This window comes from Oncorhynchus mykiss, chromosome 19 (genome assembly GCF_057628025.1).
Source record: "Oncorhynchus mykiss isolate SJ-2025 chromosome 19, ASM5762802v1, whole genome shotgun sequence".
In the NCBI taxonomy this organism is placed as follows: domain Eukaryota; kingdom Metazoa; phylum Chordata; class Actinopteri; order Salmoniformes; family Salmonidae; genus Oncorhynchus; species Oncorhynchus mykiss.
In genome coordinates, this window is record NC_143040.1 from 18,252,340 (window position 1) to 18,280,259 (window position 27,920).

The 27,920-nt window shown below is 43.8% G+C and overlaps 1 protein-coding gene across 3 annotated transcripts in view; it reads right to left on the reverse strand.

Moving 5' to 3' along the window:
- Positions 1-27,920, reverse strand: part of LOC110498428 (protein FAM13A) — an 83,079-nt gene that overhangs the window by 42,073 nt on the left and 13,086 nt on the right. For all 3 annotated transcript variants that reach the window (XM_090210340.1, XM_090210339.1, XM_090210338.1), the window contains exons 3-8: positions 25,660-25,869; positions 19,263-19,440; positions 10,946-11,147; positions 8,107-8,238; positions 7,030-7,116; positions 2,111-2,349 (exon numbers count right to left, since the gene is read on the reverse strand). In XM_090210340.1, the coding sequence (XP_090066466.1) occupies positions 2,111-2,349; positions 7,030-7,116; positions 8,107-8,238; positions 10,946-11,147; positions 19,263-19,440; positions 25,660-25,869 (1,048 nt within the window). The remainder of the gene's footprint in view (positions 1-2,110; positions 2,350-7,029; positions 7,117-8,106; positions 8,239-10,945; positions 11,148-19,262; positions 19,441-25,659; positions 25,870-27,920) is intronic.

Here is a 27,920-nt window from a genome sequence, read left to right on the forward strand (position 1 = left end):
TTGTTTAAGAGCAACTGAACACTGGGTGTGCTAGCTAGCACTAGGCTAATGCCAACATCAACCCTAAGGAGGCCTCAACAACCAACCAACACAGCTGTACATGTTATTTTGCAGACATGCTATTCCCAGACTGGGGATAGCAGACAGACAGGGTCCAGTTTCAGCCAACTTATAATAAATATGTTTAGATGCCTTTGGGATGCCACAGGAGCCTTGCGACCAAGATTGGCTCCCGGCTTTTTAGATCCCAAATGGCAGCTGGCTGTTCTGAACTCAGCACAATCACCCTACAATGACGGGAACGTCTCACCAACGCAAACAGTGGTCATAAGATATTTACAACTAGTCTCTCGTACTGTGTTATTACACAGGGTTACTAGTATGTACCTTTAAACTCATACTGTACTATTACATACTGAAAATAATAATAACTATTTCTATAGCGCTTTTCAATACAAGTAACAAAGTGTTTCTCGTCATAAAATAAAAGTACTAGAAAATAAACAAAGACAGGAGGAAGGTGAAGGAAACAAGACAGCTAATTTGAATCACACATTCAAATCATACATTAAAAGCATCTTTATAAAACTGTGTCTTCAGCAGGGATTTAAAAAGAGGCACTGAATCTGCAAGCTTGATCTCGTCTGGCAGACCCTCCCAAAGTCTAGGGGCCCTAATGGAAAATGCTTGGTCTCCTTTCTTTTTCAACCGAGACTTTGGAATGGTCAACAGGTCCCTGCCAGAGGATCTCAGGCTGCGTCCTGGCTCGTAGGGAGATAAAGGATCAGAGATATAGGACGGGACTAAACCGAGCCTTAAACATGATTGCCAGAATCTGGGTTCTAGCAAGGCGGGGGCCAAATAAAATAACATTAGATTTCTTCTCATTGAGCTGGAGAAAATTGTCAGACATCCAACATTTGATGTAATAGTGCATGTATGTATTGTAATAACGTGTAACTCAATGTTTACTAAAATGTGTGCAGATAGATTGATACACTTTTAAGTGACTTCCATAAAATCATAAAACCTGTGTTAGCAAGTTAGGCTATACTTCAGAAGTCTTGGCTAACATCCAGGACATGCAAGCTGTGTTAGCAAGTTAGGCTATACTTCAGAAGTCTTGGCTAACATCCAGGACATGCAAGCTGTGTTAGCAAACTAGGCTATACTTCAGAAGTCTTGGCTGACATCCAGGACATGCAAGCTGTGTTAGCAAACTAGGCTATACTTCAGAAGTCTTGGCTGACATCCAGGACCTGCAAGCTGTGTTAGCAAACTAGGCTATACTTCAGAAGTCTTGGCTGACATCCAGGACCTGCAAGCTGTGTTAGCAAACTAGGCTATACTTCAGAAGTCTTGGCTGACATCCAGGACCTGCAAGCTGTGTTAGCAAACTAGGCTATACTTCAGAAGTCTTGGCTGACATCCAGGACCTGCAAGCTGTGTTAGCAAACTAGGCTATACTTCAGAAGTCTTGGCTGACATCCAGGACCTGCAAGCTGTGTTAGCAAACTAGGCTATACTTCAGAAGTCTTGGCTGACATCCAGGACCTGCAAGCTGTGTTAGCAAACTAGGCTATACTTCAGAAGTCTTGGCTGACATCCAGGACCCGCAAGCTGTGTTAGCAAACTAGGCTATACTTCAGAAGTCTTGGCTGACATCCAGGACCCGCAAGCTGTGTTAGCAAACTAGGCTATACTTCAGAAGTCTTGGCTGACATCCAGGACCTGCAAGCTGTGTTAGCAAACTAGGCTATACTTCAGAAGTCTTGGCTGACATCCAGGACCTGCAAGCTGTGTTTCTTCTCTGCTATGAGACAAGCTTTAATTATTCAGGGAAGAGGTGCTACATGGACTACTGAACCACCAATACCATATGCATTGGAACGCGTTTTACATACATTTGTCGGCATCCGTAGCATCTTATTATGCATTTAATAAAAATAATCAGCTACCTAATATAACCTCTTTCCAAATTCCAGACATGCTATTGTGCTCCTGAATGAATACAAACATCATGAACTACTAACCTGTTAAAAACTACCTATTTCTAACTTTCCACCATACGGCCCCAAAATAACTGTCTGTTACTACACTACACACTGACCTGTTCAGGACCTCCGTGGTCTTGACCGCGCTGACGTCCCAGGCGTCCGTGGCTGGTCCCTGAGGTTCCTGTGGGGCCCCCGGTGGGGTCAGCTCCATTCTCTCAGGGCTGGGGCTCCTCACCTCCGGAGCCAGGGGAACGGGTAGGACCAGGGGCCTCACATAGGGCAGGCCAGGAGAGAGACTGGGAAGGGGCACGGCTCGGAGCACTGTCGTTGTCTCCCGCTTTACTTTTCTCACCTGTGGAAAGAGACAAGGAGAATGAGGGATGAGTGAGGCGGGTGGATTCCCTGTAATACCAGAGCCCCATGTGTAAAGCCAGAGATGTAAACGATACCTGCCTCAGCATACTGTCACAGGGGCAATCAGATCAGCTGTGCTGACCTTTAGTCGGGTTACTACAGAATAAAACATGCATTGGAGGATAGGCTATGTACAGTAGAGACATGGACTGGGTTGTATTCATTTGGGCACACCATAACAAAACAAAACATTTGGTGTTCAATGCAAATCGTTTAATGGAAAAGTTTAGATAGTAAGTACCCATTTTGGCCTGTTTGCTTCTGTTTCATGCCTAGTGAATACGACCCTGTGGAAATGAAAAGGGTTAAACTCCTCTTTCTCTTACCGTGCTGACTCCTAGGGGGTATAGCTGGCGGTAGCCTTTCGTATCTATGGTGTACCTAAAGCACCTCATCCGTACCACTGGTATGTCACACCGACCTTTCTTCATGTCGATGGTGTGTGCAACCACTAGGCTATACTCTTTCAGTTCTACAGAGGTGCGCTAGCTACATCTAATGCATATAACTGAGAGGTGTGCATTTGGGGGTAAGAGAAAAGTGTGAGAAAAGAGAAAAGTTCAAATGTTAGCAGTCCACTGTGTTGTATGCCTAATGGGTCTGAAGCCTACAGCTCAACTATTGATCAAAGGCACAATAACCAATCCCGGCAGGGTTTGTCTCTGGACAAAAGCCAATGCTAAACCATTTAATGATGAGAAATGGAAGTGCTTTATCAGTGAGCCATGTGAGCCACGTTTATCAATGGAACATCCAGTCAGGGCTGGAATCGCCATGGAAAAGGTCTAATAGTTCATGTTTTTCCATTACAGAACAGTTTGAAAAGCTTCTAAGCCTAAGGGACTAGATTTTGCACTTCAACGTCAATGTCAGGAGTTAAGTGACGTATTTGGCTTAATGTGGGGGGGCGGTGCATCCAGAACGCCAGAGGGTGGCGAGGGCTTCCAATCTCTTCAAGCACCTGTAAGGCCAACCTCAACTAAGGCTTGATTTTTATGTATACTTGTGTAGGTGTATAGGCCAACGTAACGTTGACATTGTTTACACTGAGTGAGGATGCGCAACGTTTTGGGGTGTAATGCAAAAGCAATATACCAAGTATTATAAACTGAGTGGTTCGAGCACTGAATGCTGATTGGCTGACAGCATTTATTTTTACTGCTCTAATTACGTTGGTAACCAGTTTATAATAGCAATAAGGCACCTCAATGATTTGTGGTATATGGCCAATATACCAATGCTAAGGGCTGTATCCAGGCACTCCGCGTTGCATCATGCTTAAGAACAGCCCTTAGCCATGTTATATTGGCCATATACCACACCTCCTCGTGTAACTAATGACTTTTCCCAGGGAGTAATAAGCCATTTTCTATTGTTGAAAGAAGTAACAGCGAATATATTAGTTATTTTTTTGTAATGACCCCAACACTGGTGATGTCAGGAAGTGACCGATCAGAAGAACTATGGGTAAATAAACAGCATTCTGTCACCAAGAAAGGCAAACTGGCAGAATGACAATGTGTTAATGACAGACTTTTTAGGCTAAACAGTTTATTATTGTCCAATTGACCAAAGAGGAGGTGACCTCATTTGAAAACAACGGCTTAACAATTACAAGTTGCTGCCAAAAGAAATACCAACAATCTGTGATTTGACGAGGTACACTCCGTTCTGGAGTCATTCACAACCACCTGGAGTCATTCACAACCAAAACATGCCTTTTAAATCACCAAAACTACCTTTAGTTGTAGAGGCAGCGGTGTTGACAGACCAGTTGTCTAAAGTATTTTGTTGGAATGAGAGACATACCTGTTAATGTGTTGTAGGCCTTGAGAAGAACAACACCCACTCGGCTGAGCCTCTCATCACAACACAATGATCCAAAAACACAAGCTATTGTTTACAGCAGCAAAAACACTTTCACATAAATACCGGAGAAGGAGTGACATTAAAATTCCAATACCGCTGTTACCATAACAACAGCGTGTTTGCTTACGTTTTGAAATGTAAATATAAATAAGAGCACAAGCAAAATAGACTACAGCAGTTGAATGATAATGTCACCATGGACTTTTTTTTTTTAGCTGAGAAAGTCCCAGCTAAAATAGGGAAAGTCATTTGCCCTCACGACAGGAGTGTTCACTGTGTTGGGTAACGTGGTACATACAACAACAGGTGAACAGGGTCAGATATACTACATCATAAACATTTTTTAGGGCCCTCTGACCGATGGTGGCAATTACTCATCTCACGTTTCCCAACACTAGACCAGAGCCTCGACAGATAAGATGAATTTACAGCCAGGCTCTACAGAGATATAAATACATCTAAACTGAGCCTAATTTATGCGAAATGGAAACACTAAGATTCGATTAATCGATTCCAAATGTCACAGCCCCTCTCAGTTGCACACAACAGATTTATATAGCCATGCCAAACTAGTGTCACACTAAGGCCCCAAATGTGTGTGTGTATGTGTGCTCACTGCACAATACATACATCTGAATGACTCTCAGCAAAAGAACCGTACCAATGGCTTTTCAACTATAGTTCCCCCTCCCACCATAAAGTCAAACTCCAGTAGCAAGCCAGCTAGCTAACTTATCTACACGCCATTTCTTTGTTAGGTTATACATTTAAACAACACCGTCATCCGAGGCCATCATGGGTAAATATCCCTGATAAGCATGCATTGATTTTATTAGGCTGCAGATTACTGATTGATTATATAGAAAGCCATTTATAAAAGGAACCCCATGGTTAATTACAGGATGTGACTGTATTTATTATGTAGTGGGAAGTCATGTGCTTTATGTGACTGCATCAACATTACATGAAAAGGTCAATTCCCTTCATTTTCCATCAACATGAAACTAAAGGGGAGTTCCCGCCATTCTAAAAGCCCTTGAATTGTTATATTTACGGTTATCATTTCAATTACAATTTATATTAACACGTTTGTTTTATCCAGGGCCATATTATTTCAAAGGTCAACTGGCGTTCTAACATTTCCTGGAACGCTATCAAAGCTAACTTCACTGAAATGGCTCAAAATCTAATGAACAGACAAACAAAACCAACGTGTGTGTCAACAACAATGTAGTACGCTACATTAGATCCTGCTAGCGATGCTAAATATGAGCCTAATGCACAGGCTCAGTGATTTTACAGACTCATTTAACATGACATTTTAGTCATTTAGCAGATGCTCTTATCCAGAGCAACTTACAGTAGTGCGTGCATACATTTTCATCCTTTTTTCATACTGGTCCCCCGTGGGAATCGAACCCACTACCCTGGCGTTGCAAGTGCCATGCTCTACCAACTGAGCAACATGGGTCCTGGGGACTCTGCCAGGGATACGACAACAAAAAACATCCCTCATCAGCAATAACTTGTCTTATTTTTCATCACACCATGCTACGCCAATCCCATTGTTCGCTCAATCAGCATTTCTCAATCTCTCCTCTGGCTTCTGTCTGGATATTAAAGAATATCCTATGGGCTAACTCTGCTCATTCTTTTATGGCCTTAGACAAAACAATACATTCAGCTAGTGTATGTAGGTCTATGAGTCACAACAATAGAATTAGAATTTAATTCCATTCTAAGTCAAGGGTTACAACTTTATAAAATATCTAAGAACGGAAATTGGTTGGTGAAGGCTATTCGGCTGTCTGCATCACAATGCCACAGGGAGGTCTGGAAGGGCATATAGTCTGCATAGCTCCTGTGTGTCATTGTGAATTAGCTTGATTGTTGTTGTGTTGTGGCTCGTCTGGCTTCCTCTCACTGATTTCCCTTATCAAATCAAGTCATGTGAGCGAGTGGCTTGATCAGAGCCATCACTATCAGAAGACCAGGGCCGGCTCCAGGCATAAGCGTTCGCTTGGGGGTCCGACCTTCACAAAAATGAGTCGGGGTCTCAACTTTTGAGAGTTAGAATACACAAGGTGCAAGTTTGACATTTGGTTGTGGATCAGCAGTTTCTCTCTTGTTTTGTCAGTCACTGACAGTCACTCAATCAGCTAACAATTTTTAGATTGTTAAGTTAGTCTAGTCAGTTATCTAAACTTGTAGTAATCATGGCCGAATAATCACAGCCTTTCCCACGACTGACCCTTGATGGGTATAATACAAAGCAGGATCAATGAGTTATCAAAGTCCTCAATTGTTTATCAAAGTCATCAAACTGTGCATGTGCACAACGCGCGTACAGGCATGTGTGTGTGTTTGTGTGAGTGTGTGTGTGTGTGTGTGTTTAGGGGAGATGCAAATACAGCCACAACATTAGGTAGTTTGTGGCATCAGAGCCCGTATCCACAAAGCCTCTTAGAGTAGGAGTGCTGATCTAGGATCAGTTTCGCCTTTTAGCTTATAATGAATAAGACTATATGGACAGATGGGGATCTGGTCCTAGATCAGCAATCCTACTCTGAACCAGAGCTAACCAGAGTATATCAGATATAATCGATAACACGTCTGTATTGCCATGGTTACGGTGCAATTATAAGGATTGGATGTCTATTTTAGGATAGTGCAATCTAAAGGCAATCAAATAACCATTGTTAATGTTTTTCAGAGAGAACAAGTCAATATTTGAATGTATTCACTGTACCTTCTGTTTCCTTGGAGTTATGATTGGATTTTCATTGGATAGTTCTTTTGATGACTTCGTGTCATCTGGTGGACTGCTGGATGCAGCCTGGAAACATAGAGGAACGACAAAGTACATATCATATAATTCATATAACATGATGTATTTTTCTGTCAATAACTTTATTGTTTATGCATCAAGTCACATCCCAGCGCATGTGACAGACGGGGCATTTTAATACATGGGCTACTAACAATATAACTATGGGTTGGGATTAGCCCAATTAAAATGCAATGTGACTTTGTGAATATAGGATGATTGCTGCAATAAACAGCTATGAGTGATCACTGTGTATCAGTCATTTCAACACTTTGGATACCATATCTGTAGTATCCTCACGCGTTGACCTTGGAGTAGCATGTATCACAGCTGATATCACTATGAAAATATGATGCAGGGACTTGCACATGCATGTATAGTTGTGACGAAATCTGTTTATTTTTACGTTTCAAAACCATGTCTAATTGACTACGTCATGTGACCACATTGTTGCTATTTAAAGTACCATGTTGGGGATTTCTTAGTTAAAAGTACTCTGTAAGGGGAATTCTACATTGTTGAGGAATTCTTAGTTAAAAGTACTCTGTAAGGGGACTTCTACATTGTTGAGGAATTCTTAGTTAAAAGTACTCTGTAAGGGGAATTCTACACTGTTGGGGAATTCTAAGAGTCGTAGTTCATGCAGGTTAACACTGAGAATCCTACATGTGTACATTGGGCATAGGGAGACAGCCTGCATTCTCATCCTGACACAAACACATACCTAAACCAGTGGAGGCTGCTGAGGGGAGGACGGCTCATAATAATGACTGGAACGGAGCCAATGGAATGGCATCAAACCATTCCACTTATTTCGCTCCGGCCCGTCCTCCGTAATTAAGGTGCCACCAACCTCCTGTGACCTAAACATTGTGTTCCATGGCAGGTGCACACACAAACTAAAACAAGTATGCACTAGGCAGGCAGCACGTACTCCTCGTACAGATACCTAAACATTGTATTCCATGGCAGGGACACACAAAACACACACACGCATACCTTTTTCTTTCTGGGAACTGGAATAGGTGTCTTTTTTGGTGTCTTTTGAGTGGGTGTGGGAGTGCTTGGTGTGGTTCCGAGTGTTTTCGGTGACTCAGTATCTGTCCTATTCACCGGGGTCTCCTTGGCCTCCTGGGAAAAAGACAGCAACAAAAAAAGTTTCACACACAATCCACCTATTGACCACTATAGAGCGGCAGGTCCAGAGGAGCAGCATGAGTTACTGTAGACTTTTATTCCTTTTGTTATTGAAGGTACACCATTGCCTCATCTAATGGTGTGAAATATCATGCCAGCTATACATTCCAGAACAGATTTTAGATTAACATTTCTGTTGGGGTCAAGGGTAGGAATTGGAGAGTGAAAATCATATGACAATGTAAAAATGTCTTCTGACTTAAATTCCCAATGATTTTGCAGTGGTGAGTTCCCAAAGTGATTCTCATAGCAGTGTGTGTTCTACCTCCCTCACAAGTGTGTTCTACCTCCCACATAACAGTGTGTTCTACCTCCCTCACAACAGTGTGTTCTACCTCCCTCACAACAGTGTGTTCTACCTCCCTCACAACAGTGTGTTCTACCTCCCTCACAACAGTGTGTTCTACCTCCCTCACAACAGTGTGTTCTACCTTCCTCACAACAGTGTGTTCTACCTCCCTCACAACAGTGTCGAGAACAAGTGAGACAGGTAAATTGTGCTGTGCTGTCTGACCCTAACCTCTAACCCCAACCCCTCCACTCAAACACCCCCATGGTCAACTCATGCCCCCCTCTTTCTTACAGTAAGAGGACAGGAGCACCTGTATCCATGGCTGCGTGCGGAGAAAAGCAATGAGCGGCATGTGGGAGGTCAATGGTCAAAAAGCAGCCTCAGGAGATGTAGCCCTGTGTGTAAGGAGATCCCAATAGGAGCTGGTCAGGCGGAGGGATATCCCACAGGTCAGCAGCCAACTGGGGTCTCAGGTGTTGTGAGGCCCCTAAGGCCCCTGGCTGCTACAGACATTTACAGCACTGGACAGAACTAGAGATATCTTCACGTGAGGCCACCACACACACACACACAACATGCAATGATAAATACACTCAGCACTTCCTTTGAGGGCTGACTGACCAAATTACCACTTTGTCCTTTATGTAGAAAGTGATTGAGAAACTCAAAATGGAACTCATGATAAAGTGCTATTTCATGGAATTTAGGTATGTTTGACACATACTCTTAAAATAAAGCATTCATGAAGTCATGTACAGTATGTCTGGGGTAACATTGTTAGTCGAGTAACCAGACCCTTGTACAGTACCAGTCAAAAGTTAGGACACCTACTCATTGAAGGCTTTTTCTTTATTTTTGACTATTTTCTACATTGTAGAACAATAGTGAAGATATCACAACTATTAAATAACACATATGGAATCACATAGTAACTAAAAAAGTGTTAAACAAATACAAATATATTATATTTGAGAATCTTCAAAGTAGCCACCCTTTGCCTTGATAACAGAGTTGCATTCTCTCAACCAGCTTCATAAGGTAGTCACCTGGAATGCATTTCAATTAACAGGTTTGCCAAGAAACACGAGCAAGGGACATTAGACCGCTAGAAATCTGTCCTTTGGTCTGACGAGTCCAAATTGGGAGATTTTTGGTTCCAACCGCCGTGATTTGGTGAGACACAGAGTAGGTGAACGGTTGATCTCCACATGTGTGGTTCCCACCGTGAAGAATGGAGGAGGTGTGATGGTGTGGGGGTCCTCTGCTGGTGACACTGTCTGTGATTTATTTAGAATTCAAGGCATACTTAACCAGCACGGCTACAACAGCATTCTGCAGTGATACGCCATCCCATCTGGTTTGACCTGGCCTCCACAATCAACCGACCTCAACCCAATTGAGATGGTTTGGGATGAGATGGACTGCAGAGTGAAGGAAATCAAATGCTCAGCATACGCGAAGCCAAAAAGTGCTCAGCATATGTGGGAACTCCTTCAAGACTGTTGGAAAAGCATTCCAGATTAAACTGGTTGAGAAAATGCCAAGAGTGTGCAAAGCTGTCATCAAGGCAAAGGATGGCTACTTTGAAGAATCTAAAATATACGTATTTTGATTTGTTTAACACTTTTTTGGTTACTACATGATTAATGTGTCTTATTTAATAGTTTTCATGTCTTCACTATTATTCTGCAATGTAGAAAATATTAAAAATATAGAAAAACCCTTGAATGAGTAGGTGTGTCCAAACCTTTGACTGGTACTGTAGTTAAAAACGGCATTAGGGGTATACTGTAACAGGTCAAACTCGCCAGAGGCCTTTTCTACACTGACCAATATTGGCCCTTTCTGACACTAAGGGCACAGGCCCAAGTCAGGATTGACAATTGGGAAATAATTATATTTTTAAATCCTTAATGTTTTGTGAAAATTCAACCAAACATAATGGATTCTTAAAGCAGGTAAATAAATATATTTTACAGCTTGATGGATCTTCTTGTGCCTGTATGTGTATTCCCATTATATATGATTTTCTTCTCCTCAAGCGCATCAAAGGGTAGTCTAGACTCATTAAATATGGACCGATAGCAAGAACAGATCAAAACAAAGATGTTCCCTTGGAAGAGTCGTGACTGAGATTGCGTCAAGCCAAATCAATTCAAAGATGGGTATAACATCACTCGCAGGCAAACAAAATGTACCCCCAAAATAAATTCCGAAATGGCACCCTATGCCCTACATAGTGCACGACTTTTGACCAGAGCCCACATAGGGAATAGACAGGGAAGACCAAACCAGCCCAGATCAGTATGAACATTTGTATAAAATACATGTAAAATACCAGTAACTCACTTTAACAATGATGATGTTAGAGGGTATAGATTCCTGTATGTATTCTCCTCTGTTTCCATCTCTATTGAAGACACAGTGCTCTTCTTTATGGTCGTCATCTTGGTGGTTGTTGTTGAATATGCTGCTGTAGTTCTGGATCAGCTTTGCCATGATCTTATTACAGATGTTCTGCTCCTGGATCCCATCGAACCCAGAGGACACACTGGTGACAGAGACAGTCAGAGAAGATTAGAGATGGCATATAATGATACAAATTGTCACTATCATAAGTACAATATTGTAGCAACATTGACAAAAGGATTGGAACTCTTAGCCAGAGACAGAAGAGGAAGCGAGACACCCCACTCACTGTTTTTTTCTGGTTCAATGAAAGTCAATGAACTAAGTAGACTAGACCCAGATATTATTGCATTGGTTTCTAGGGGAGAGACGCCCAGTTAAGTAGACCGGAACTGACCGTTATTTTCCAATGGTAAACGACCTGAATACATTTTCTTCATTTATCCACCATCTTTAGTTTAGCTACAGTGCCTTGCAAAAGTATTCATCCCCTTTGGCGTTTTTCCTATTTTGTTGCATTACAATCTGTAATTTAAATAGATTTTTATTTGCATTTCATGTAATGGACATTCGTGAAGAGAAATGAAAAAAATAACTTGTTTCAAAAAAATTAGAAAAAATGTAAAACAGAAAAGTGGTGCGTTCATATGTATTCACCGCCTTTACTATGAAGCCCCTAAATAAGATCTGGTGTAACCAATTACCTCCAGAAGTCACATAATTAATGAAATAAAGTCCACCTGTGTGCAATCTAAGTGTCACACGATCTGTCACATGATCTCAGTATATATACACACCTGTTCTGAAAGGCCCCAGAGTCTTTCAGACCAAGGAGCTCTCCAAACAGGTCAGGGACAAAGTTGTGGAGAAGTACAGATCAGGGTTGTGTTATAAAAAAATATAAGAAACTTTGAACATCCCACGGGGCACCATTAAATCCAATATAAAAAAAGGAAAGAATATGACACCACAACAAACCTACCAAGAGAGGGCCATCCACCTAAACTCACGGACCAGGCAAGCAGGGTATTAATCAGAGAGGCAACAAAGAGGCCAAAGATAACCCTGAAGGAGCTGCAAAGCTCCACAGCGGAGATTAGAGTATCTGTCCATAGGACCACTTTAAGCCGTACACTCCACAGAGCTGGGCTTTATGGAAGAGTGGCCAGAAAATTGCTTAAAGAAAAAAAAGGCATGTAGGTGACTCCCCAAACATATGGAAGATGGTACTCTGGTCAGAAGAGACTAAAATTGAGATTTTTGGCCATCAAGGAAAACGCTATGTCTGGCACAAACCCAATACCTCCCATCACCCTGAGGGGATGTTTTTCACCGGCAGGGACTGGGAAACTGGTCAGAATTGAAGGAATGATGGGTGGTGCCAAAATCGGGGACATTTTTGAGGGAAACCTGTTTCAATCTTCCAGAGATTTGAGACTGGGACGGAGGTTCACCTTCCAGCAGGACAATGACCCTAAGCATAGTGCTAAAGCAACACTCGAGTGGTTTAAGGGGAAACATTTAAATGTCTTGGAATGGCCTAGTCAAAGGTTTCACAATAACAAATATTTTGCATCTTCAAAGTGGTAGGTAGGTTGTGTAAATCAAATGATACAAACCCCCCCAAATCTATTTTAATTCCAGGTTGTAAGGCAACAAAATAAAAAAATGCCAAGGGGAGTGAATACTTTCACAAGCCACTGTAGGTGTTTGACTGACAGACATAGGGTCATAGGGTACTTATCATTCAAGCCCCACCCCCTATTTGCTGCAATACAACACCTTCCCTGCCATGACAAAAGGCATCAAAAGCTACAATACATAATTTCTGCAGGTGCCGTTTGACACAAAACAAGGTCAACAAGGACAACATGGTTCAAGGAAAACACAAGCACCACAACAGCTTTCACATCATAATAACACAACAGTCCATCGACAAAGTGCTTATCTACAGCCCTTACGGCGGAAAACATGATGCCACATCATTAAATAGAAGACAGTAATATTATAGTGGATCTCGATGAGTAGGGCACAGGAGGTTGGTACCACCTTAATTGGGGAGGAAGTGCTCGTGGTAATCGCAATCGGGCGGAATGGTTTCACATCAAACATATGGCAACCACGTTTTACTCCGTACCATTAATTCCATTCCAGCCATTAAAATGAGCCCGTCCTGCTATAGCTCCTCCCACCAGCCTCCTCTGGAGTAGGGCACATTCCAGTACCATGTCAGGCCAAGTCAGGACAATCTAGTAGCACTTGATACCAGATCATGTCACTGAGTTCTTCCTGAACAGCTGTTTAACATGCCTACATGGCCTGGGCTCTGGGCTTAATTATACCCCTCTCTGATTGGTTGATGGAGGGAACAAACTGAGGACATGGTGTACAGTCTAAGGCCCCAGCTGAGGTATGTCACTTCCACAGAAGGCTGGTGGGAGGAGCTATAGGAGGACTGGTTCATTGTAATACCTGGAATACAATCAATGGAATAGAATCAAACACATCAAACATATGGAAACCTCCGTTCCATTTATTCCATTCCAGCCATTACAATGAGCCCGTCATCCTATAGCTCCTCCCACCAGCCTCCTCTGGTCACTTCCTGGTCCTGTTACTGTACCATAGAGTTCGATAGAGGACACAGTTGCCACAAAACCTATTTTAGTGGACAGCACCATTGTGGACGTAATAATGGCAAAGATAGGGTGCGTGGCCTCTTTCCAACTCTATGTCCTGTACAGACCCTCCAGTGATAGTGAGACGATGTGCCATCAGAGACGGATTCCCTGGCACAGACACCAGGGGTTATTATAAGATATGGTTGCCAATCAGGTGGGCAAGAAAGCGGGCAGGGGTGGAACATAGTGCCCTCGATCACGGTGCAAGCCAAATGGGATGGGACTGTGAGATCAGTATGAACATATTATTACTATTTTGTTGCATTACAATCTGTAATTTAAATAGATTTTTATTTGCATTTCATGTAATGGACATTCGTGAAGAGAAATGAAAAAAATAACTTGTTTCAAAAAAATTAGAAAAAATGTAAAACAGAAAAGTGGTGCGTTCATATGTATTCACCGCCTTTACTATGAAGCCCCTAAATAAGATCTGGTGTAACCAATTACCTCCAGAAGTCACATAATTAATGAAATAAAGTCCACCTGTGTGCAATCTAAGTGTCACACGATCTGTCACATGATCTCAGTATATATACACACCTGTTCTGAAAGGCCCCAGAGTCTTTCAGACCAAGGAGCTCTCCAAACAGGTCAGGGACAAAGTTGTGGAGAAGTACAGATCAGGGTTGTGTTATAAAAAAATATAAGAAACTTTGAACATCCCACGGGGCACCATTAAATCCAATATAAAAAAAGGAAAGAATATGACACCACAACAAACCTACCAAGAGAGGGCCATCCACCTAAACTCACGGACCAGGCAAGCAGGGTATTAATCAGAGAGGCAACAAAGAGGCCAAAGATAACCCTGAAGGAGCTGCAAAGCTCCACAGCGGAGATTAGAGTATCTGTCCATAGGACCACTTTAAGCCGTACACTCCACAGAGCTGGGCTTTATGGAAGAGTGGCCAGAAAATTGCTTAAAGAAAAAAAAGGCATGTAGGTGACTCCCCAAACATATGGAAGATGGTACTCTGGTCAGAAGAGACTAAAATTGAGATTTTTGGCCATCAAGGAAAACGCTATGTCTGGCACAAACCCAATACCTCCCATCACCCTGAGGGGATGTTTTTCACCGGCAGGGACTGGGAAACTGGTCAGAATTGAAGGAATGATGGGTGGTGCCAAAATCGGGGACATTTTTGAGGGAAACCTGTTTCAATCTTCCAGAGATTTGAGACTGGGACGGAGGTTCACCTTCCAGCAGGACAATGACCCTAAGCATAGTGCTAAAGCAACACTCGAGTGGTTTAAGGGGAAACATTTAAATGTCTTGGAATGGCCTAGTCAAAGGTTTCACAATAACAAATATTTTGCATCTTCAAAGTGGTAGGTAGGTTGTGTAAATCAAATGATACAAACCCCCCCAAATCTATTTTAATTCCAGGTTGTAAGGCAACAAAATAAAAAAATGCCAAGGGGAGTGAATACTTTCACAAGCCACTGTAGGTGTTTGACTGACAGACATAGGGTCATAGGGTACTTATCATTCAAGCCCCACCCCCTATTTGCTGCAATACAACACCTTCCCTGCCATGACAAAAGGCATCAAAAGCTACAATACATAATTTCTGCAGGTGCCGTTTGACACAAAACAAGGTCAACAAGGACAACATGGTTCAAGGAAAACACAAGCACCACAACAGCTTTCACATCATAATAACACAACAGTCCATCGACAAAGTGCTTATCTACAGCCCTTACGGCGGAAAACATGATGCCACATCATTAAATAGAAGACAGTAATATTATAGTGGATCTCGATGAGTAGGGCACAGGAGGTTGGTACCACCTTAATTGGGGAGGAAGTGCTCGTGGTAATCGCAATCGGGCGGAATGGTTTCACATCAAACATATGGCAACCACGTTTTACTCCGTACCATTAATTCCATTCCAGCCATTAAAATGAGCCCGTCCTGCTATAGCTCCTCCCACCAGCCTCCTCTGGAGTAGGGCACATTCCAGTACCATGTCAGGCCAAGTCAGGACAATCTAGTAGCACTTGATACCAGATCATGTCACTGAGTTCTTCCTGAACAGCTGTTTAACATGCCTACATGGCCTGGGCTCTGGGCTTAATTATACCCCTCTCTGATTGGTTGATGGAGGGAACAAACTGAGGACATGGTGTACAGTCTAAGGCCCCAGCTGAGGTATGTCACTTCCACAGAAGGCTGGTGGGAGGAGCTATAGGAGGACTGGTTCATTGTAATACCTGGAATACAATCAATGGAATAGAATCAAACACATCAAACATATGGAAACCTCCGTTCCATTTATTCCATTCCAGCCATTACAATGAGCCCGTCATCCTATAGCTCCTCCCACCAGCCTCCTCTGGTCACTTCCTGGTCCTGTTACTGTACCATAGAGTTCGATAGAGGACACAGTTGCCACAAAACCTATTTTAGTGGACAGCACCATTGTGGACGTAATAATGGCAAAGATAGGGTGCGTGGCCTCTTTCCAACTCTATGTCCTGTACAGACCCTCCAGTGATAGTGAGACGATGTGCCATCAGAGACGGATTCCCTGGCACAGACACCAGGGGTTATTATAAGATATGGTTGCCAATCAGGTGGGCAAGAAAGCGGGCAGGGGTGGAACATAGTGCCCTCGATCACGGTGCAAGCCAAATGGGATGGGACTGTGAGAACAGGAGACAGAACACTTTGGTCTGTGTGTCTTCAGACACCGTTTATAAGCAATGCGGGCAGGAAGGCATGGGCCAAGGACATGGATGACTGGGAACGCCCACTAATAACGATGCACGACAGATTGGACAGAGAGGGCAGTAGAGTCTTTAAGGTGTGTGATACGTATCAGACCACTTAAAGTCTTACCACCGACTCACGGAAGTCGGATTGATCCAACAATATTGTTACTATTGATTTTTTTTGGTTAACTTTTGTGTTAGAAAGTCTGACTTCAAGTAATATTCACCAAGCACCTCTGAAACCCTGTCAGTGGAATTTACAGGCAGGGATGAGTTTCCTTTTAGTTCCTCTCAAGTAGTGCCAGTACCACTCAAAGGGATGCCGGTAGAAGTGGAAGAGAATGTGAACTGTAAAGGAGAAATGCATGAGCCCTCTCTGAGTGCACGTAGTGAGGTTTCTATCACCACAACATTAATGGCATGTTAAGCCTACAGCCCTCCATGTTGGTTAGAGGTGGAGTGTATGTGTGTGTGGACATGTTTAACCAGAAGTCCCCACAAGAATAGTAAACAAACAAAAATGTGACCAAATGGAGACATTTTGTTGGTCCAAACAAGGTCAAATGCAATTTATAGGGGGTTTAGGGTTAGAATTTGTGTTAGAATTAGTTTCAGGTTTAGGAGCTAGGGTTAGGTTTAGGGTTAAGGTTTAGGGAAAATTGGATTATGAATGGAACTGAATAATGTGTCCCTACAAGGTTAGTTGTACAAGACTGTGTGTGTGTGTGTGTGTGTGTGTGTGTGTGTGTGCGTGTGTGCGTGTGTGCGTGTGTGTGTGTGTGTGTGTGTGTGTGTGTGTTCACACGCATAGGCTTGTGTGAGATAGACAGAGAAGGTGGAGGAGGAGGAGGGAGAGTAGCCTAGGTGCTAGAGCGTTGGACTAGTAACCAGAAGGTTGCGAGTTCAAACCCCCGAGCTGACAAGGTACAAATCTGTCGTTCTGCCCCTGAACAGGCAGTTAATCCACTGTTCCTAGGCCGTCATTGAAAATAAGAATTTGTTAACTGACTTTCCTGGTTAAATAAAGGTAAAATTAAATAGAGAGATGATTGAGAGACAGATGATTGAGAGACAGAGGATGAGCCAGGAAAGTGTGCAACAGTGTGTGCCTAAGCCCTCTCCCTTTCTCCCACCTACTCTTTCACATGGCAACACATATCAACACCGGTTTAGAATAGGACAATGTTGATGGAAACACAAAACATCAATCAATCAACCTGATTCCAACTATTTAGGCAAGTCAGCCAAGAAGTCCCGGTACATAGAGATAGCTACTGTATGTGTGTGTGTTATTCAAAGACTGTTATAGACAGGCAGGCAGGCCACAAGAGCCTAATCTCTCTCACTCACTCACGCACACACACACACACACCTCTCAGGCGGGATAACGATATGCTCCAAGAATAAATCAACATCCAAGCAGGTTTTAATACGCTTGTTAAGGAACGTTCTACCCTTTAAAACAGCAGGTGGTAAATAGCAAGGGATCAATCAATGTTGTTGGAGTGGAGACGTGAGGAAGTCAGGACAACTCATTGGAGGTTGCTGGAGTTCTCAGGACCCGTTCTATCTTCTTATTTTATACAGGCGTGTTTTGTCTTATAGAACTATTTTTATATGGAACAATTTAACATTAATCAAACGATGAACTGACTATTTACACCTTAGAGAGACTATTTTCCCGGACTCTCCACACAGCCAACCCTTACACACAAGCACAACACTGCTGTTCTATAATATACTATTTAGTCAACTGCGCAACCAGCACATTATCCACTTTATATGGTAAATACAGTCATACTTGACATAGCACATACATTATCTATTCTGTATATCCTATTGAGTACATACCAGGATATTACTATGTGGACCCCAGGAAGAGTAGCTGCTGATTGGCAGGAACCAATGGGGATCCAAATAAAATACAAAAACGACTATTCTATAAAAAAAATATATTATTGATTATAAACTGGGTGGTTCGAGCCCTGAATGCTGATTGGCTGACAGCCGTGGTATATTTAAGCAATAAGGCACGAGGGGGTGTGTTATATGGCCAATATACCACGGCTAAGGGCTGTTCTTAGGTACGACGTATTGAGGAGTGCCTGGACACAGCCCTTAGCCGTGGTATATCGGCCATATAGCACAAACTGTTGAGGTGCCTTATTGCTATTATAAACTGGTTACCAACGTAATTAGAGCAGTAAATATACAATCTGATATACCACGGCTGTCAGCCAATCAGCATTCAGGGCTCGAACCACCCAGTTTATAACAGACCGTACACCACGGGTATGACCAAACATTTATTTTTACTGCTCTAATTACGTTGGTAACTAAGGGCTGTATCCAGGCACTCTGCATTGCATCACGCTTAAGAACAGTGGTTATCCGTGGTATATTGGCCATATACCACACCCCCTCGGGCCTTATTGCTTAATTATAGTACTGCAATGTTGAGGTAGCTAGTACACGACCATTTCACTGCACCTTTTATACCTGCTGTACAAACTGTGTACGTGACAAATAACATTTGATTTGGAACCGTTTCTGTGTATCTTTTTAAAATGATATAGCACTAACGCTCTGTCAAACCATTTTCCTCCCTAACATCATGCATGACTCGTAACACATATACCATAACCTGACTTTAACAAGGCCTTAGACATAATGACAGTCACCTGCCATTTAGACCCACCTTGCAACCCATCTGTCTTATTAAACCCATGGCAAAATCCCATGAACATGTAATAAAACACACTGGAAGACATTGGACCAACATGGCAACCTAAGTGTGTTATACCACTAACTCACTGACCCACTAACACCAATCCCAGAGACGGGCTGCAAAACTTACTGGAAGACATTGGGGCCGAAGACAGTTGCCAGATTGAGAGCGGTCATGAGGTTCTCCCTGTGGCGCTGGTCCACCTGGGTGAGGAAGAGACAGAGGTACTGTAGGAGGCTGTAGTGGACGTCTGGCATCTGGTGGAGTAAGACCCTCAGGTCTGAGCAGAAACCATCCTCACTGGACTCTGGAGGGAAATACACAGGAAGACCCATTTAAAAACTAGTTCACTCTGGGGAAAATAAAGCTGTTCTGTTCAATTCATGGCGGCAGGTAATTTAGCATTGTAACCGAAAGGTCGCTGGTTTGAATCGCAGAGCCAACTAGGGGGAAAATCTGCCAATGTGCCATTGAACAAGGCACTTAACCCCAATTGCCCCTGTTAATTGCTCTGGATAAGAGCGACTGCTAACTCAGGTAATTGTATTCTATTCTAGACATTATTAGAGAGGGGAGAGACTGTGTTGTGCTTTGGTTGAACAGCTGCACACCTAGAAGGAAACCACAAACATGTAGAAACAACATGATCAACAATTAAAAGATTGGAAGGCATTTTGAGAGTACTGGACTTTGAAGCTCCACTTTGTTGATGAGAAGGAGAAAATACGATTATTAACCCAGATACCAATGCATTGGCATGATCCTGTTTTTTAATAATACCTTAGCTCACATGACCTACTTTATAATCTGTAAATAATAATTAGTCTATCATGACTGACAAAACAACTACACACACAAGCTTTGGTTTTGGGTTCTGAGAGTCGTGGCCTTTCAGCTTAAGGTCAAGTGTGTCCAATTGAAAATAAGCCTACTAACACCCTAGACGCACATTGATATTTGAAAGAGAATGACGCACACACCTGCTCTAAATGTATAATCTATGACCACGATGCTGGTAATACCTTAGCATCAATACCTTAGCCGAGTGGCGCAGCGGACTAAGGCACTGCATCTCAGGGCTAGAGGCGTCACTACAGACCCTGGTTCGATTACAGGATGTATCACAAACGGCCGTGATTGGAGTCCCATAGGGTGGCGCACAATTGGCCCAGCACCGCCCGGACTTGGGTTTGGCTGGGGTAGGCTGTCATTGTAAATAAGAATTTGTTCTTAACTGACTTGCCTAGTTAAATAAAGGTTCAATAAAACATTACAATTAAAAAGGCAGTGAAAACATAATGATGCCAGTCAGGATTCATATTGGGGTCAGGGGTGGATACAGGGACATACCTACTGGTCTTGAGTAAGGCGTGTGTGTGTGTGTGTGTGTGTGTACACAGCAGGAGGGAATCAGGAGCTCTGAGAGCACTCACAGCTGTTGCATGTCTGGTGAGGTGAAGTTCAGAGATGTGTGTGTGTGTGTGTGTGTGTGTGTACGCTCCCTTGCGTGCATGTGAGTGTGTGTGTGTGTGTGTGTGGGGAGAGGTGAAGTGGGATCAGATGGAGACGTCAGCCCTTCACTCTGCCAAGACCACCCAGACACAGGCTTGTTCCTGGGTATTATATGACCATAGAGTTACTCAGTTGATCCACTGTCATTTTCTACAACACAACAAAATAGACTGACCCTAATCTCAGACTAGTGACTGCTATCACTAACATGTCTCTATTGGTGTCTATGATAGTGACCTCTTTGCATATTTCCCTTCATTTCTACAAGGTAAGACATAATATCAGTAACCAGATAAACAATATCAAAGAATTTCGGCCTGAGAATTTCGGCCTGACAAAGAGAGGAAGCTTGAGATTGAGGCTAAATAGTTCATATTGACCAACCATAAACGGAATATTCACAATAAAATTAATCACAATCCAAAATATTGTAATTGCTTTATCGTTGCCATGGCAGTCACGTAGCAGAAAATTCCCTCACGTGGCAAACCTGTCACATGCGGTCGCGTCGAACATTGCAATCTGCTAATGGTTGTCATTACCTGCCAGGGCAGTAAAATGTCAGCCAACCCACACTGGGTTTTTAGATGGGTTTCCTGGCACCCATGTTGCATCATCTGTGGCCATTCCAACAACACACATGACACACACAGAGAGCGGGAACATTCAGATCACCCTCCACCTCTCTGGGGGGCATAAAATAGATCCGTGTGTCCTGTCCAAATGTTTTCCATCTTTCTGTCGTATATATCGTTCTATCATTCCGATGAGGATGCATCTATTGGCCAATGCATCTACCCCATCTTTTTGTCATTCATTGTTTTGTCATTAAATACCAAGATGGCATAGCAGTCAGGCGTTCTTTGTCCTCGTCTTGTCCCGTGTATATATATATATATATATATATTTACATCTTTCTTCGCATATCTTTTATATATTTTCTTTTCCAAAAACTCAACTTCAAAACAATCTCCTGCAACCCGCCTCACCAATTAAAAAAGAAGAAGTATTATTTACCTCAAATCTGAAATTCACAATAGAAGCTAGCCAGAAGCTAGCCAGTTTACTGGCTAACGTTAGTATTCAGCTAACCACGGTTTGTGGTCATCAGCTATCCTTTAGCTCGAAAAGCCATAGCCAGTTTTGTACAACGCGACTCAGAACATACCTGACCTATTTTTCTCTCCATATCCCCGGATTTCAACCGCAAGCTCTGGACATTTACACCTGGAACTGGCAGCTAGATAGCTGCTATCCGTGTGACTATTGGCTTACGTCGATCCCGGAGCAAACATCAATTATTCCAGAGCTAGCCAGCTGAAGAGTTCCCTCAGCCACTCCTGGGCTACAATCACCTATCCGGACCCGTTTTACTGCCGACGCGGAGCCCCACCGAGCCTTCACGACTGGACTACCGATGTTATCTGTTCGAGGGAGTTATCCAACTGGCCCCTCTGTCACAACGTTACCCGAAAGCCCATCTGCGGCCCGCTAATCATTAGCTGTCTTATCAGCTGCTATCTGAATAGGTCTATCGGACAATTTTTCTTGGGTCACTATAACTATATCTATTTTGCCATTTGGATTGATCGCCTCTACCACACTCGACCCAAACTGCTACAGACCTATATCTAGACAGATTACCTACCATTTCGAATCCCACCATACCTTCTCCTCTATGCAATCTGGTTTCAGAGCTTGTCATGGGTGCACCTCAGCCACGCTCAAGGTCCTAAACGATATCTTAACTGCCATCGATAAGAAACAATATTGTGCAGCCGTATTCATTGACCTGGCCAAGGCTTTCGACGTATTCATTGACCTGGCCAAGGCTTTCGACTCTGTCAATCACCACATCCTCATCGGCAGACTCGATAGCCTTGGTTTCTCAAATGATTGCCTCGCCTGGTTCACCAACCACTTCTCTAATAGAGTTCAGTGTGTCAAATTGGAGGGCCTGTTGTCCGGGCCTCCGGCAGTCTATGGGGGTGCCACAGGGTTCAATTCTTGGACCGACTCTCTTCTCTGTATTCATCAATGATGTCGCTCTTGCTGCTGGTGAGTCTCTGATCCACCTCTACGCAGACGACACCATTCTGTATACTTCTGGCCCTTCTTTGGACACTGTGTTAACAACCCTCCAGTCGAGCTTCAATGCCATACAGCTCTCCTTCTGTGGCCTCCAATTTCTCTTAAATACAAGTAAAACTAAATGCATTCTCTTCAACCGATCACTGCCTGCACCTGCCCGCCCGTCCAACATCACTACTCTGAACGGTTCTGACTTAGAATATGTGGACAACTACAAATACCTAGGTGTCTGGTTAGACTGTAAACTCTCCTTCCAGACTCACATCAAACATCTCCAATCAAATGTTAAATCTAGAATTGGCTTCCTATTTCGCAACAAAGCATCCTTCACTCATGCTGCCAAACATACCCTTGTAAAACTGACCATCCTACCGATCCTCGACTTTGGCGATGTCATATACAAAATAGCCTCCAACACTCTACTCAATAAATTGGATGCAGTCTATCACAGTGCCGTTTTGTCACCAAAGCCCCATATACTACCCACCACTGCGACCTGTACTCTCTCGTTGGCTGGCCCTCGATTCAAACTCGTCGCCAAACCCACTGGCTCCATGTCATCTACAAGACCCTGCTAGGTAAAGTCCCCCCTTATCTCAGCTCGCTGGTCACCATAGCAGCACCCACCTGTAGCACGCAGGTGCTCACCCCCAAAATCAATTCTTCCTTTGGCCGCTTCTCCTTCCAGTTCTCTGCTGCCAATGACTGGAACGAACTACATAAATCTCTGAAACTGGAAACACTTATCTCCCTCACTAGCGTTAAGCACCAACTGTCAGAGCAGCTCACAGATTACTGCACCTGTACATAGCCCATCTATAATTCAGCCCAAACAACTACCTCTGCGCCTACTGTATTTATTTATTTATTTTGCACCCCATTATTTCTCTCTCTACTTTGCACATTCTTCCACTGCAAATCTACCATTCCAGTGTTTTACTTGCTATATTGTATTTACTTCACATCTATGGCCTTTTTTGTTGTTGCCTTTTTTGCCTTTACCTCCCTTATCTCACCTCATTTGCTCACATTGTATATATGCTTATTTTTCTACTGTATTATTGACTGTATGTTTGTTTTATTCCATGTGTAACTCTGTGTTGTTGTATGTGTCGAACTGCTTTACTTTATCTTGGCCAAGTCGCAATTGTAAATGAGAACTTGTTCTCAACTTGCCTACCTGGTTAAATAAAGGTGAAATAAAATAAAAAAATTAAATGGTCACGCCCTGTCCTTAGAGATCCTTTTTGTTCTCTATTTGGTTAGGTCAGGGTGTGACTAGGGTGGGCAATCTATGTTTTATATTTCTTTGTTGGCCAGGTATGGTTCCCAATCAGAGGCAGCTGTCTATCATTGTCTCTGATTGGGGATCATACTTAGGCAGCGTTTTTCCACCTGTAGTTTGTGGGATCTTGTTTTCGGTACTGTGCTGTTTAGCCCTACTAGACGTTACGTTTCGTTTTTGTATTTGTTGTTGTTTCGGTGTTCATTTAATAAATGAAAATGTACGCCTACCACGCTGCACCTTGGTTTGATCCTTCCATCGACGATCGTAACAGTCATGCTCTCCTGCCGTCTGCTCATCCATCCATCCCTCACTTCTTTATTCCCTCCCTCAGTTTAACCCTTTCCTGTACCTTGGCACCAGGACTTGAACCAATCACATAGTTATTTTTCTCGCCAATCCAAGTCCTGCTTCTTCATTGACTTGTATCCAGCCAGGCCCACACTCTCTTAATGCATCCTCTGGCACCAAGCCATGACAAATATTCCTATTCATCCAAAACGTTTATAATATACACTTTCTGTCATCTCTGACAACCACAAGTCACTTTGAACCAAAACACAGTCTATGCCCCAAATGGCACCCTATTCCATATTTAGTGCACTACTTTTGACCAGAGCAATTTGACCAAAACAGAGATTGTCAAAATGAGTGCACTACATATGGAATATGGAACTGTTTGGAACCATTTGGAACAGGGACTAGATTCCCTTCCCTTTCCATCATCCAGCTTGAACTAGATCATCATGGAGGTGAGTTAAGACCAGAGTAAGGCCAGTACAGTCTGTGACGGGCATGGGACTGGCTTGACCTTATATGGACTTATAATATACACTGTAAGGACTGAGGAGTCTGAAGAAGGACTCTGAGCTGAAGCCAATGCTTCCCCTGTCTCTCTGCCTTTCCACTGCCTGAGTCAGTGAATGTCTGTCTCTCTGCCTTTCCACTGCCTGAGTCAGTGTCTGTCTGTCTGTCTGTCTGTCTGACATACAGTCCCGTGGTCCAGACACTTCCTCTGTGTTAAAGGTAAACTCCTGTCTCCTGCACAGTGTAAGGGCCAGACAGTGACCCATGCAGACATGTAAACATAGCCTGTTTTCAGCGAATCAGAAGTCAGAACCGTGATCTAGATACGTAGAACACTGACGAAGAGCTGCAGGATTTATAGGTGGGATTGGGAAATGGTTTAGGGCGAGTGCCAACTGGTATTCTTAGCTGTAGATTGTTCTGATAGGATCTCTGTAGAAGAACGATAACACTGATTACACTGGTGTGGTATGTAGTATCTGGTAACGAAATGGAAGCACCGCTTGAGCATGATTATGCTGCTTAATGATAATGACTATGTATCATTACCGTTCATTTGTGACCTCGACACCGTGGTTAAGGGAATAATCACTGATGTGAGAATGGGAATACAGTACATGGTATGATAGTCATACGACTAGAGAAGTGGGCTGTCACAATTCTAATGTTGTGAATGGAGACAGTCAGGGTCAAAGACCCTAGAGAAGAGCCCTGTTGACAGACTATGATCAAATCGATCATCATTATCTGACCATTATGCCCCAAAGGACAAGTTCCTTCACAGTTTATAGACACACGCATTGTATTATTCCAAACAGTAACATTTCTCACCCTGGTGCTGCTTTATAAGGGCAGGCTGTACGGTGGAGTCGACCAGGCCTCCTGGCAGGTCCCTGAGGTACTGTTTGAACAAGCTGGCCACTGTACACACATCCGCCTCAACCAGGAAGTCCACGTCCTCACCGTTCTCCAGCCGCTGTTTCAGCCCCTCCACCGCCCGCACATTACCGTTGACCCTGAACAGACCCTCATGATGAAGAGCTGGGGATGGAGAGAGAAGAGAGAGGGGCGAGATGATGGAGGGATGTGGAGGATGGGAAATGATGGCAGGTGGAGAGAGGGGTAGAGAAGCACAGGGAAAGGGGGATAGAGAGGGGGATGACGAGGGACAGGGATGGCGAGAGTAAGGTAAGAGGAGGAACGTGGAAGGAATAGAAAAGAAGATGCAAACAGATAGAACGCATGAGGAGATAAGATGGAGAGGTTCGGGGAGTAACCAGACAAAGGAGAGGTTGGGGGAGTAACCAGACAAAGGAGAGGTTGGGGGAGTAACCAGACAAAGGAGAGGTTAGGGGAGTAACCAGACAAAGGAGAGGTTGGGGGAGTAACCAGACAAAGGAGAGGTTAGGGGAGTAACCAGACAAAGGAGATGTTGGGGGAGTAACCAGACAAAGGAGAGGTTGGGGGAGTAACCAGACAAAGGAGATGTTGGGGGAGTAACCAGACAAAGGAGAGGTTGGGGGAGTAACCAGACAAAGGAGAGGTTGGGGGAGTAACCAGACAAAGGAGAGGTTGGGGGAGTAACCAGACAAAGGAGAGGTTGGGGGAGTAACCAGACAAAGGAGAGGTTGGGGGAGTAACCAGACAAAGGAGAGGTTGGGGGAGTAACCAGACAAAGGAGAGGTTGGGGGAGTAACCAGACAAAGGAGAGGTTGGGGGAGTAACCAGACAAAGGAGAGGTTGGGGGAGTAACCAGACAAAGGAGAGGTTGGGGGAGTAACCAGACAAAGGAGAGGTTGGGGGAGTAACCAGACAAAGGAGAGGTTGGGGGAGTAACCAGACAAAGGAGATGTTGGGGGAGTAACCAGACAAAGGAGATGTTGGGGGAGTAACCAGACAAAGGAGAGGTTGGGGGAGTAACCAGACAAAGGAGAGGTTGGGGGAGTAACCAGACAAAGGAGAGGTTGGGGGAGTAACCAGACAAAGGAGAGGTTGGGGGAGTAACCAGACAAAGGAGAGGTTGGGGGAGTAACCAGACAAAGGAGAGGTTGGGGGAGTAACCAGACAAAGGAGAGGTTGGGGGAGTAACCAGACAAAGGAGAGGTTGGGGGAGTAACCAGACAAAGGAGAGGTTGGGGGAGTAACCAGACAAAGGAGAGGTTGGGGGAGTAACCAGACAAAGGAGAGGTTGGGGGAGTAACCAGACAAAGGAGAGGTTGGGGGAGTAACCAGACAAAGGAGAGGTTGGGGGAGTAACCAGACAAAGGAGAGGTTGGGGGAGTAACCAGACAAAGGAGAGGTTGGGGGAGTAACCAGACAAAGGAGAGGTTGGGGGAGTAACCAGACAAAGGAGAGGTTGGGGGAGTAACCAGACAAAGGAGAGGTTGGGGGAGTAACCAGACAAAGGAGAGGTTGGGGGAGTAACCAGACAAAGGAGAGGTTGGGGGAGTAACCAGACAAAGGAGAGGTTGGGGGAGTAACCAGACAAAGGAGAGGTTGGGGGAGTAACCAGACAAAGGAGAGGTTGGGGGAGTAACCAGACAAAGGAGAGGTTGGGGGAGTAACCAGACAAAGGAGAGGTTGGGGGAGTAACCAGACAAAGGAGAGGTTGGGGGAGTAACCAGACAAAGGAGAGGTTGGGGGAGTAACCAGACAAAGGAGAGGTTATGGGAGTAACCAGACAAAGGAGAGGTTTTGGGAGTAACCAGACAAAGGAGAGGTTGGGGGAGTAACCAGACAAAGGAGACATTGGGGGAGTAACCAGACAAAAGAGATGTTGGGGAGGAGAACGAGAGAGGGACAGTCAATCTCTTCTACTGATGGCAGAATGTTTGTTTTATGTTTCTGGGACACCTAATTAAGACATTACTCTACCCCAGGGCTCTCCAACCCTGTTCCTGGAGAGCTATCCTCCTGTAGGTTTTCACTCCGACCCTGTTCCTGGAGAGCTACCCTCCTGTAGGTTATCTCCAACCATGTTCCTGGAGAGACACCCTCCTGTAGGTTTTCACTCCAACCCTAGTTGTAACTCACCTGATTCAGTTTATCAACCAGCTAATTATTAGAATCAGGTGCGCTAGATTAGGGTTGGA